The sequence below is a fragment of the Aedes albopictus genome, chromosome 3 (genome assembly GCF_035046485.1).
Source record: "Aedes albopictus strain Foshan chromosome 3, AalbF5, whole genome shotgun sequence".
Taxonomy (NCBI): domain Eukaryota; kingdom Metazoa; phylum Arthropoda; class Insecta; order Diptera; family Culicidae; genus Aedes; species Aedes albopictus.
This window is the reverse complement of record NC_085138.1, coordinates 448027375-448040142: the sequence shown is the minus strand read 5'-3', so window position 1 is coordinate 448040142 and position 12768 is coordinate 448027375. Positions and strand designations below refer to the sequence as shown.

Below are 12768 nucleotides of genomic sequence, written 5' to 3'. Positions count from 1 at the left end.
TGCATATGTGAAAATTTTTACAGCATTGGGCATCTCATCGGGAAGCGCCAGAAGATATACTTCCAGGCATCCACCTTTTGACTGTAAATGACTGTTGTACGGTTCTGATCCATAGAATGGAAAGAAAATTCTAGAAACTGCTGAATTGATTTAACAAAACAATGCTTCAAAAATCCTACGATGCATTGATGTACGACAAATGCACCGATGCACTAATGCAATGCAACGATGCACCAATGCAACGATGTACTAATTCAAATATGCACCAATGCAACGATGCACGAATACAGTGATGCACCAATGCAATGATGCATCATTGCAATGTTGCACCAATCCAAAGATGTACATACATATGCAACGATGCACCAATGCAAGGATGCACCAAGTCAATGCTACAGTGTACAGTACAATGCTACAGTGTAATGATTATTGTAGCTTTCATTATGTGAAACATTTCAATGAAACATTTCAAAGCGTGACGGAATGACAGACAACTCTGGGATTTTATATACAGGGTGTTAGGTTCCTGAGTGCAAACTTTTTAAAGGGTGATAGAGGACCATAAATGGTGAAAAAAATTGTTCTACGCATATGGTCAAATCTCAACCGTTATGTAGTTATTGAACTTCCCATGTTTTTGACTCTTATTGCCTTAACTGGCTATAACTTTAAAATGGTCATACTTATCGCAGTTTTTTTACCCTTATTCGAAAGATTATTGAATTTTCTATCAAATGGCATCTTTGAATCGATTGGTTTAGTTAAAAAACTAAATTTTCTAGAGCAAAATAGCTAAAAATAGCGTGTGTTAATTTGTTTATGTCAATTATCTTTGAAATATGCGTAATAAGTTAAAATTCTTGCTTTGGCAAAGTTGTGGTCCCTGTTCCACTCTACAATTCGTTCTTTGACGCCCAACTTCTAACTCTTATCGTTTGCTTGCAATTTTGATTTAAATGTGCGGCACAGTGCGCAAAAACGTGCTTACCATGACGATTGCAAATTAATGATCTGAAATGCGACGTTTAAAACGAAATTGCAAGGAAACGATAAGAGATAGAAGTTTGATGTCAAGGAACGAAATGTAGAGTGGAGCAGGGGCCATAACTTCGCCAAAGAAAGAATTTTAAATTATTACGCATTTTTCAAAGATAATAAACAAAAACAAATTAAAACACACAACTTTTAAGTTATTTGCTCTAGAAAACTTAGTTATTTAACTAAACCAATCGGTTCAAAGATGCCATTTGATAGAAAATTCAATAATCTTTCGAATAAGGGTAAAAAAACTGCGATAAGTTTGACCATTTTAAAGTTATAGCCAGTTAAGGCAATAAGAGTCAAAAACTTGGGGAGTTCAATAACTACGTAACGGTTGAGATTTGACCATATGCGTAGAACAATTTTTTTCACCATTTATGGTCCTCTATCACCCTTTAAAAAGTTTGCACTCAGGAACCTAACACCCTGTATATGATGACTGGTTTTATTGTTCACAATAAAACACAGTACAGTGCCGATTCGTTCGTTGGGGGTGTGGTAGATCTTCTATTGATATCCGTTATCACTTTGCCTGCCTCGTGCACACACGAGTGCTACACGACGAGGCTTTGGGCAGTCTCTCTCCGGCCGTGCGCCAGCATGGTTCGCAGGCTCTCGCAGCGCATGTGATCACCGTCTTAATGTTATTTAGATCTAATATGATAGTTACCACAGGATGGCGACGAGGATGTTGAATCCAATGATATGTAGACAAGACAACAAAAACCGTGGAGTGTAGTGATTTGTAAAAAAAAAATGGAAACCAGCGAGAAAGAAATTGCGTTCAAACGATGTGTTTAGTGAGTGGTTGCCACTGTGTGCATAAAAAAAAGTGGGTAAAATTTTTAATAGCGTAGTCAATTTCATGTTGGCAAAGGAATGATTATGAAAAGTGAAGTATGTATTAGAAAATAAAATCATTCCCGGTAATAAATGGTGAAAATCAAGCTGAGTTAAACCCGGATGAGCAGATGCATCAAAACGGCAGCTTGTGTTTAGTGCGCTTTTGTTCATCCGCTTTTGTGCTCGCTTCTACCTGCTTGATTCAATTGAAAGCGACTCAAGGCCGTTCGGTGCGGCTCAATTGTTCTGTGCAAATTAGTTTTATGGCATCACAGAGACTTGTGCTTTGGGAAAATTGATCGAGTTTGGCCGATCCTATCCCATCGCGGGCTGAAGCGATGATTGAGGTGATTGTACCAATGAAATGGAAGTCATGGTAAGTTTGCATGCGCTAGATTGGTAAGAAAAAGGTTGAGTAGAACAAAGTACAAATATGGTTTATTATACACCAAATAGACTTAGGTGTTCTGACGATATAGAATGAAGAATGGCATCGACCAGCGGGATTTCATCCATGAACCACACATGGTTCTTAAGGACCTTTCTCTTTAACTAGGCAGTTTTATGATAAAATAAATGAGCCTTTCAAAAAAAAAAATCTTTATTGTGTTCTAGAGTAATAGCTATTCTGTCGTAAATGAATTGATTAATCAATCATCATTTTCTCATGAACAGATCAGGATCACGAGATCAGATCTGTCAATTATATCATCTTTAGAGTTATACTTGATGCTTGCTGCATCAAGCAAGCGAAATTTTCAGGTTCTGATTTGATATAGGATGCAGTATCTTGGTAGCCACCCTTGTATTCTAATGACCTTGCTCTTAAATGATGCGAAAAGATAGGTATTCTTGGATGATGCGGAAAAACAGATAATCCTTTTTAAAGATTGCAAATAATTATAAATATAAATTGAAATGAAAACCAAACCATCGCTCTTAAATGATACGGAAAGTGAATAAATCGCTCTTAAATGATGCGAAGAGTAGGTCTCTATTGAACGATGCGATGAAACAGGACTGCTCTTGTAAGAAGCACCGATGATTGTTCTGGAATGATGTAAAGCATAGTTTGTTTTTAGATGATTGGGATAGTATATGAACGCTCTTGAATGATGCGAAAAGTATATATCGCTCTTGGATGTTGCGAAACAACAGTTGATCGTTCTTGAATGCAGCGGAAAATCAGTTGTCGCTCTTGGATGATGCGAGATAATGAATTATCGCTCTTTAATGATGCGAAAAGTCAGATATCGCACTTGGATGATGCGAGATAACAGTTGATCGCTCTTAAATGTGGCGAAAAATCTATTGTCGCTCTTGGATGATGCGAGATAATGAAAATTCGCTCTTAAATGTTGCGAAAAGTCAGTTATCGCTCTTGGATGATGCAAGATAACAGTTGATCGCTCTTGGAAGTAGCGGAAAATCAGTTGTCGCTCTTGGATGATGCGAGATAATAGGTGATCGCTCTTTAATGATGTGAAATTTCAGATATCGCTCTTAGATGATGCGAGATAATAGATGATCACTCTTAAATGTAGCGAAAAGCCAGTTATCGCTCTTGGATTATGCGAGATAACAGTAGATCGCTCCTAAATGTAGAAAAATCAATTGTCGCTCTTGGGTGATGCGAGATAATGAAAATTCGCTCTTAAATGTTGCGAAAAGTCAGTTATCGCTCTTGGATGATGGAGATAAAAGTTGATCGCTCTTGAATGTAGCGAAAAACCAGTTTTCGCTCTTGGATGATGCGAGGTAATAAATGATCGCTCTTTAATGATGTGAAATTTCAGATATCGCTCTTGGATGATGCGAGATGATAGATGATCGCTCTAAAATGTAGTGAAAAGCCAGTAATCTCACTTGGATGATACGAGATAATCGATAATAGCTCTTAAATGTTGCGAGAAGCAAATAATCGCCTTCAGTTGATTTGAAGAGATAATCGAATGCTCTTCAATGATGCAAAGTCAAAGATCATGTAATCGTTGAGGCGAAGAAGGTCTCACTGTTTCTTGGCGATGATAAAATATAGACACTGGGGTATGAACAAATATTATAATTGACCTCAACAAGTTGCAAACATATTTGTTCGTGAAAAAATCTTAAAAGTCAATCGATGATTGCCTTGAAGTATTGTGACGGGAAGGATGACTTGAAGAGCAAACCTGGTGTGAAAGTTTATGCTCATGCCTCGCTCGTCGAATATCTAAGAACGAGACTATCTCCAGATAAACTCATGAAAAAAAAAAATGCTGAAAGCCATTGATCCCAAAATTAACTAATTGAAGAATAAGGTGATAACTTCTGGAAAACCCGGAAAGTGTAACGATATGATTTGGAAACCATATTGTTAAGACACAGTGTCGTGATACTTGCAAAATGGTTGCATTATTGTACTTGCAGCTTAAGGCACTGCAGTTAATGTTTTTTTTAAAATCCAACGTCTTTTGTGAAAGCCGAGTACCAGATACGATATGAAAAACTTGCCTTAAAATTTGAAAACAGGAATGATAATTGCAGAAGGGTTGCGATTGTACATGTATGTTATTGGAGGTAAAGTTGGTTACATAGAATGCCTAGAAAAATAGCTCCTTCTAAATTATATATATGTATGTATAATGTGTTTCTTACTTCTATAGACTCGAAACTACGCCAATCGGTTTGGCGTGAAAATTTGTATGTGGAGGATTTTGAAGCCAGGGAAGGTGTGAGACCCCTCCCATCTCAGGAAAGGAAGGAGTTGTAAGTGAAAAAAAAATGCAGTAGACAAACAGGAATACTTTTGAGTGAATATGAATACAAAGTGTTATAGATACGATGAATAGACATAATCTGAAGAATCAGATACCACTGCTCTTCGAAGATCAGTACAATTGCAAGAGCTGAGAACATTTTGACTGCAATAGATTTTGAATGATATGATTAGGGTTATGGTCTACAATATTCACAGTGTCTGAAAAGATAAGCGCTCTCTGAAATAAACAAGATCATGTGTTCCATGCATATGGTGGGTATCATGTTAAAAAAAAATGCTGAGAATGGTCTCGTTAACACCATTGCCTTGATACCATTGCTCCAGTTTAGTTTTTTTATGGCAGATCCTTATTGGATAATTTAATATATCTATCTATCTATATAAATAAAAATGGAATGGTGTTTGTATGTCACAAATAGGCGCGGGAACGGGCCAACGGATCTACACCATTCTTTCAAAGTTTCATTCGTGTAGGGCTCCGACGTGTTTGTACGAAAAAATAATTAGGAAAATCGACCGGAAACGCATGGAAAACGAGAAAGTTTGAAATTCCATTTTGCGGGGCAGCTCATGTCAAAAATACAGTAGGCAGGCAGAACGACGTTTGCCCGGACAGCTAGTTCATTATAAAAACACACAATGACCAAATATCGTTTATGCTATACACTATTTCATATTTTTATACATGACTAACAGTTTCTTGCGCCAGATGCTTATTATTGGTAAAGATTGACTAAATAATCTACGAGAGAAATACAAGCGTGCATGTTCCCGAAAAAAAAAATGCCGGAAATAATGTGTTGATAGACTGCAGTGTAATCTAAAAAATATTGATTCAGTATCAATATATAAACCGTTCGATGCTACCGCTAATAAATAGAAGTCAACTATTTTTCAACCTGGTTAGTAGCTAGTATTTCAACTTTTGGCTATTGGTATGGATAAGAGGATAAAATAAATTTTTAAAGGGAAATTATCTTGCGCTCACTGATGAAAGTTGTTATGTCATTGAAGACATTAATTATTTTATTACTAAAAACCGTGACAGTATTACAGGTTCATAAAGGAATCAGAAACTACGATTATGTGCCATGTATAGGAAATGCTATTCATTATTTCAACCCTCGAGCGATCGCGGTGTTGTATTTAGTACAACATGTTGAAAAAATCTCGCTTTTGGGATTCAGTAGGGTAGGTAATCATGAATTGAACCAAAATGCGGTTTTCTGAAGCATCGGGAATTTTGACTGATTTTTTCATCCACATGGAAATAATTTAATACGGTGAAGTCTTAGCTATATGAAAGACACAGGTATTAGCTTTTCGTAAAGTGGTAAAAAGTTTACATTTGCACCACATTTCATTGAAAAATTCAATTATTTGTCAATAATGATTTTAATCTTAATTTGAACCATCATAATCATAATTTGAACCAATTTTAATCTAGATTTGAACTACTGGCGGCAGCAGCTCGAGCAATTCCCACAACAGCCAATTTCATGCTTAACAACCCAAAATCACATGGATCTGCTAATTCTCATAACTATGTTTCATTAGGCAGTGGAATTTCAACTCAGAATGTTCGGAATTCTTCAGAAATTTGGAAACAAAATTTGGAATTTTTCATCTTCCAAGAGTAAACAAAGCAGCCACTAGCGCAGTCTGCAGGCCAACACTAGAAGCTCGCCCCCTCTCACTAGTTCAAATCTAGATTACAAATGGTTCAATTCAAGATAAGATTCTCCAAGTAATAATTACGTAAATTTGATAATTTTATGACAAATAATGTGGAATATTATTCGGTTAGTCGATTCTACGATGAATTTGCTTTCAATTAACGTATTCACTTATTGCGTGTGATACAATGCGTGAGCTGTACGAGTGCACCGAAAATGTGCTTCCTCTGGGGGGGAAATGGGTGAAATCGCAGTGATTTTTCAATTTCTTATTTTCAATGAAAAAAATGCTTCATTCAATGCTTTCAAAGTCAATTCTACCAGGTTATATTAGGAGAATCCATTTACCAACCATTTTGGGACAAGATTTGCCCAAAAAGTGTATCATTTTAATGAATTTCGAAATGGTTCAAATTAAGATTACAATTTGACTAGTTCAAAGCTTGATTTCTTACCCTATTAGCGTTTTGCTGACGGTGGTGGCCAGCCGTGTGACTATCGGAAGGTTAATAATCCGTGCACAAAATACAATACCTCGAATGTGTAGCTAAAATCCAAGAGTGAAGTTTAAATCTTTGACAACATCATTTTGAGGTAGAACAAAATAACATTTGATGAAATGTCCTTGTACATAGAAGTCTTAATGTCGGAATGATTGTGTCATGAACTGTTGGGAAATCTGACGATTCCACTCCTCAAGTCCTGAAAAGTTTTAAGTTAAAATAGTGTGGTTGGTGAACTATTGATAGAACAGGCAAATTAAATGTAAAGCTTCCAATTTTACTCTAAAAGAAATAATGCAAAGACAAAATGTTCTTGAATAAAATCGAACTTCTTTCAGAGGCTAGCTTCCATATCGAATTGATTTGAACTTATAAGATATAGAATAATATAAACAAAATACTGCCATAAATGTGACTGTAGCATTTTAATTTGATGCTTTGTTCGTTAGTCAATTTAGCCACAACGATTAAATGTACGTCAAAAAAAAAAACTGATGGTACTCCATGATAATGATAGTTTTTTGCTATTGACTTCGGTAAAGAGATTCGTCAATCAGGATTACTTTGCAGCTCTTTTTATCCTAATGAAAGATTAATATAATCCTCGGAATGGATGACTAATCAAAGACATTGAAAGACACTGAAAAAAGCCAATAACTGATGATTTTCCGGGGATCACTTTTCTACGATTGGACAATTGTTATTTGTAGTCTTAAATATTATGAAATTAATCAAAGAATCAAAAAGCGCCTTATTATGGTCTAAAAGTTTTTGTATGTTAGGTTAGAAGAGTTGACATAAGGAAACAAAAGTTGCTTCCGGACTAGTTTTTCAAATGCATGGACTTCTATGGAACAGACACTGTCGTATACAGTTAGAGGTACACATTTTTTTCAATAGTAGTAACAATAGGCGTAGCCGAAATCTTCACATTTTTGCACGTTCGAGATAAGCGGGTATGGTTCTTTAATATAAATCGGGAAAGGCATGCGATGCTGATTACTTACTTACTTCTCTGTTAAAATATGTGGATAGCTTACACATTTTGGAATATTGGGATTGACAACATATTTGCAAGTACATATAAACAGATTCAAAATATGAATCGTGCCAACATGATTAAATTTGTATGTGAAAATATATTTAAAAATGTTTTCAACTGCACTGAAATGATTGGCCCATGAATATAAATTTAATGGCTTCCTAAAATGCAATTGCCGTACATAGAAAGAAATAGTAATCTTCTTTTCCAGAGGAAAGGGGATGTGGTAGATCCTCTATTGATATCCGTTATCACTTTGCCTGCCTCGTGCACACACGAGTGCTACACGACGAGGCTTTGGGCAGTCTCTCTCCGGCCGTGCGCCAGCATGGTTCGCAGGCTCTCGCAGCGCATGTGATCACCGTCTTAATGTTATTTAGATCTAATATGATAGTTACCACAGGGGGCTCGCTAGATGGGCTGTCTCGATGGTTGAATGTTCACTAGTTGGGGCAAAACCCAACTAAAAAGCACTGTCAATGTCGAAATCGATGTCAAAACGAGTTTGACGACTGACCGCCGTCGCATCGCAGCTCCTATATACAGAACGTTTGTGCAAGAATGTGAGTGTTTCGTGACGTATTTCCTGTCACTGGCGTGTGTCTCAAGCATTCTGATCAGTTGTCAGTTGACCCAACGAACAAATACGGTTCGCTAATCGGGGCGCAATCGTGACCCCACCAGCGAATCCAAACTGTATGTCTATAAGTCTACGTGGTTTATGAACGGCCCCTTGAATATTGCATCACCTTGAAAAGTTTAGCATCACTTAAAAACAAGTAAATTCATGCTGTTTTAAACATTTTATCAGTTACAGAATAAGCACAGACAAACAGACGTAACACTTCGAACATTTATCGCTTCAAATCATAGTCACGGAAACATATTCGCCCAATACATACTAAAAGGACTATGTTTGGCCGACCACCAACTAGATGGCGGTAGTGAGCAAACGTCAAACTCGAACAAAAACGATGCGAGCGCCACGGTTGGGCAGTTGACCAACTATCAAATTTTGCAAAAGGCCGTTAAATCGGTGTACGATGGGAATTATCAGAGTGTTACGTCTGTTTGTCTGTGGAATAAGCATGAATATTTTTGATTCAAACGAACGAAATTTGACTCCGTGAGCATCAGATTCACTACACAGCGCACTACTTTCGATGTTATGTTTAACGCATAGGAAAGGCAGTGGAAGTCAATGGAGTTACTTACGACACCAATTTGGTGCTAAATCCACAATACAATATAAACATTCTTCAGTGAATATATCAGCTTTATAACACTTTAGTACGCCTCTAACGATCCAGCATGGATTGGCTGCTTTTAAATAAAGTATAAAATACTTTATGAACATAAGGTACCGCCAGGGCTTAGTAGAATTTAGCAATTTCCTCTCCTTCCCATGATTAGTTGATTTTGAATCAATATTAGCTGTTTATATTTATCTCCATTACATCCATTTGCTAAAAATATTTCATAATATTGAATTAACTGAATAACTTCAAACATGTTTCCACATTTTTCTATTATAAAGCTATTACCATAGACTAATTACAAGACCTCGATGTACCAAAGAAAACCATTAAATTTTCTGTGTCCAGTCCGGTACCCAATAAATATTCATTACCGTGTATTTTTTTCCGTGTAAATTGCCTTTTGTGTAAATTCACGTATGTGGCAGCCCTAATCCCACCCTACGACAACTACACACTAAGATTCAGATGTTCCAGCTCAGTTATTTTTTCACTGAGTTCAGTATTTTTTCCATCTTTTTACTGAGTTTTCAACAGCAGATTTATTTCGGTACACTCGGTAATCGTATTTACCGTTCACCAGTAACGATATTTACCGTGCTTCAGTAACTTTTGACAGTTTGTGAGCTGAGCTCGGTAACTCATTTACAGAATATCCGCAAAATAAATAACCGAGCGTACCGAGTTAAATCTGCTGTTGAGAACTCAGTAAAAAGATGGGAAAAATACCGAGCTGATCTTAGTGTGTAGTCAGCCCAAAAGAGACCAATTTGGGGACCAATAATCTTAGCAACGCGGAAAAACAAGACAGCAAGCTGTGAAATTGGACAGAGAAGTTGCAGGTGTCACATCCTATCCTAGATCCCACCTAATGCATCTGACAGGAGTCAACATCTATCGTGTATCCGCAATGGAATCCTTTGTGGATACACAAATGTTTACATACAACATGTTGGATTCACGAAGATGGCGTCCTCGCACCCTGGTGTGTAAATTATGTTTAGCGATGTACACCGATCTGACAGCTCTGACAGTAAGGGAGTAAACATAAATTACGTAAAGTGGGTACCGAGGATTGTTCACAATCTGTGAACTTGACTGCGGAAAAAATCGTGACCATGACGCCGCTGCTATTACTTCTAATCGATTTTTGTGGCTAATAAATATTTCGACAATGATTTTTCATAAGGGCCTAACTGACTTGATCGATTTCTCTTCGTCGACTCTCTCTTTCGCTAATAACTTGATCAAAACAAACAAAATCATTATTCTTTTTGTTTCTATAGCAACATGTAGTCGTCTTCTTCGCATTTCAGCCAAAAAATCTTTGGAAAACTCAATACACATTCTGTGATAACACAAAGAGAAGATCGATGAAGAGAACTCGAAAATATCAGTTAGGCCCAAATGAAAAATCAGTGTCGATTTGAGTCTTAACTTTTACTGCTTATGCTAACGTAAGAATTTCACGACACACTCGAGACGCGACATCAGAATTATCGTTCTTACAATCCTCAAGAAAATCTCTAGATTTGTCCAATCTACTCGATCAAATTTTTATTAGTGTCGAATAGATGTTGTTTTCTGGGTTCTTTCCTTGTCAAATATTTGACCCTGTGTACTTAGGTACAACCTCTTACACAGTTTTGAAACTGGATTAGGGAGCATCCATTAAGTACGTCACGCTAAAATTAGGAATTTTCAACCCCCCCTTCCCCCTTCGTACGGGTTTGTCCTTAACTGAATACATAGCTTGTCACACTTTCACTAACTCCCCCTCCCCCCTAGGACCGTGACGTACTTAATGAATGGCCCCTTATGAATAATTATGGATTATGAATAATATATTACATCTACATCCATATTCTCAATGTTAGGGTCTCAGTTAGGGTAAATCTCGGTGTAAATAACCAATTTGAAAAAAATTTCGCCCAGAAATTTTTCGCCGTGCGCATTATATCTAGACAAGCAAAACAGACAACCGTGCTTGGTAGAAAACCCATGCGCCTTAAAATGACAGCAAGCAACAAAAATGAAAACTGCGCTGCTTGTCAAAAATTTCCGATTTTCTGCACGAGAACCGACCGAACGGATTGCGGTCATCGTCATAGGAACTCCGGGTGTTTTTAGTTTTTCACCGTAAGGAAAATCACTTTCCCGAACAACACAGACAAAATGGACAAGGAAACGATTGTGCTGCAACGTAAGTTGGAATCCGAGCTGAAAAACTACAAAGATGCCCAAAAAGGTAAGTTTTGTTTTGTGTGGGGGGAGCAACACTGCCCGATTATGGTTAACCAACACCAAGTGGTGCCCATTTTCAGAATTCAATAAGCTTGTCCAGCAGCAACAGCTCCTGGATGGCCAGTACAACGAAAACAAGAACGTTTTGGAGGAGCTCCAGCTGCTGAAGCCGACCAACACGGTAATCGATTGATGAGCATCAGTGTTTGAGTTCAAAGACCTCACATGTGCGTGATTCATTGTAGGTATACAAGCTGTACGGGCCGGTGCTGGTGAAACAGGAACTGGAAGAAAGCAAGCAGAACGTGGCCAAGCGTATCGAGTACATCAACAAGGAGCTGAAGAAATGCACGGAAAACATTGCCAGCCTTGAGCAGAAGCAGGACAAGTACAGGGCCAACCTGCAGAAGCTACAGCGCCAGTACCAAAGCCAAATAGCGCTGACGAAGCCTTGAGCGGCATGGCCGGAACTACTGTAACTGTGGCGCACGTTGCATTTTTCTAGTTTTCGTCAAGAAAATCCATTTAACGCATAGCCTACTATACTACTATTATTGTTAAGTTCGATCAACAACAACTCACATGTCACACACCAAGGAAAAGTAATTACACTGATATCGTTTCGGAACATAATCCAATGTGTTTGAATGGGGTCAACTGGGATATCGATTAAACGGGAAGCAGTCAAAGTAGTTTAGTCCCCGTTACCAAGTCAATTTTGAAGGGAAAAATCTATCTAATCCAATCTCACATCAGTTTGAAGTAACTTGTTAATAGGGGTACTCACTAAACAGATTTAATTGCTGCGTAAGCCATGATTTCCTGCTTATTTGAAATGTTTCATGATTTAGCGAATGAAATAATCAAAGATTGCCTTGATGATCGCGACGTTTAATCAGTTTACGCTGTTATTAAGTGAATCCCCCTACTAATACCAACGCAATGCTTGTTGGAATAACTTTCTTCTTACTTTTGTGTCAAGTCCGAATTGCTAAGCCTACTAGGCATTCTCTACTTTACCAAAATAACGTCTCTTGATTTTCGGAGGCTTTTTATTCGTGTTCTATTCACCGGCCTACTGCGGCACAGTGTACAAACTGGCAATGGCCGGATCTTCCGTTTCGTAGATTATCAGAACGTCCCGGAATTTATCCACCAACTGAAGCAACTGGGATCGTCGGAGATTTTCAAAGTACATAATCTCCTCGAGGTGATGTTCGCCCTTGAAATACCCGGCCTGCCAGAGACGGGCCATCAACGACAGGTCCTCCGGATTGGAGGCGGCCGGAATCTTCTGTATTGCCTTACGGTCGCACTCGGGAAACGCGTACAGCAGCCGCTTAATTTTGTCATCGTCGTCTATCGAGGCTATGCTTTCGTCGTTGTCCGTGCTGGACGCGGT

At 37.9% G+C, this 12768-nt stretch overlaps 2 protein-coding genes across 2 annotated transcripts; one reads left to right on the top strand and one right to left on the bottom strand.

Moving 5' to 3' along the window:
* Positions 1–11168: 11168 nt before the first annotated feature.
* LOC115262042 (probable prefoldin subunit 6) lies at positions 11169–11999 on the top strand. Its single transcript, XM_029863968.2, has 3 exons — positions 11169–11370; positions 11447–11547; positions 11612–11999. The coding sequence occupies exons 1-3, from the start codon at positions 11298–11300 to the stop codon at positions 11819–11821; spliced, it is 384 nt and encodes a 127-aa protein (XP_029719828.1). The 5' UTR covers positions 11169–11297; the 3' UTR covers positions 11822–11999.
* Positions 12000–12400: 401 nt separating this feature from the next.
* Positions 12401–12762, bottom strand: LOC134292143 (GATOR complex protein NPRL3-like; the record flags this gene model as incomplete). The annotated part of the gene is given in 1 exon segment (XM_062860938.1): positions 12401–12762. A coding segment is annotated over 1 exon segment (321 nt), but the record flags the coding sequence as incomplete, so codon positions are not given.
* Between the last annotated feature and the right edge of the window lie 6 nt (positions 12763–12768).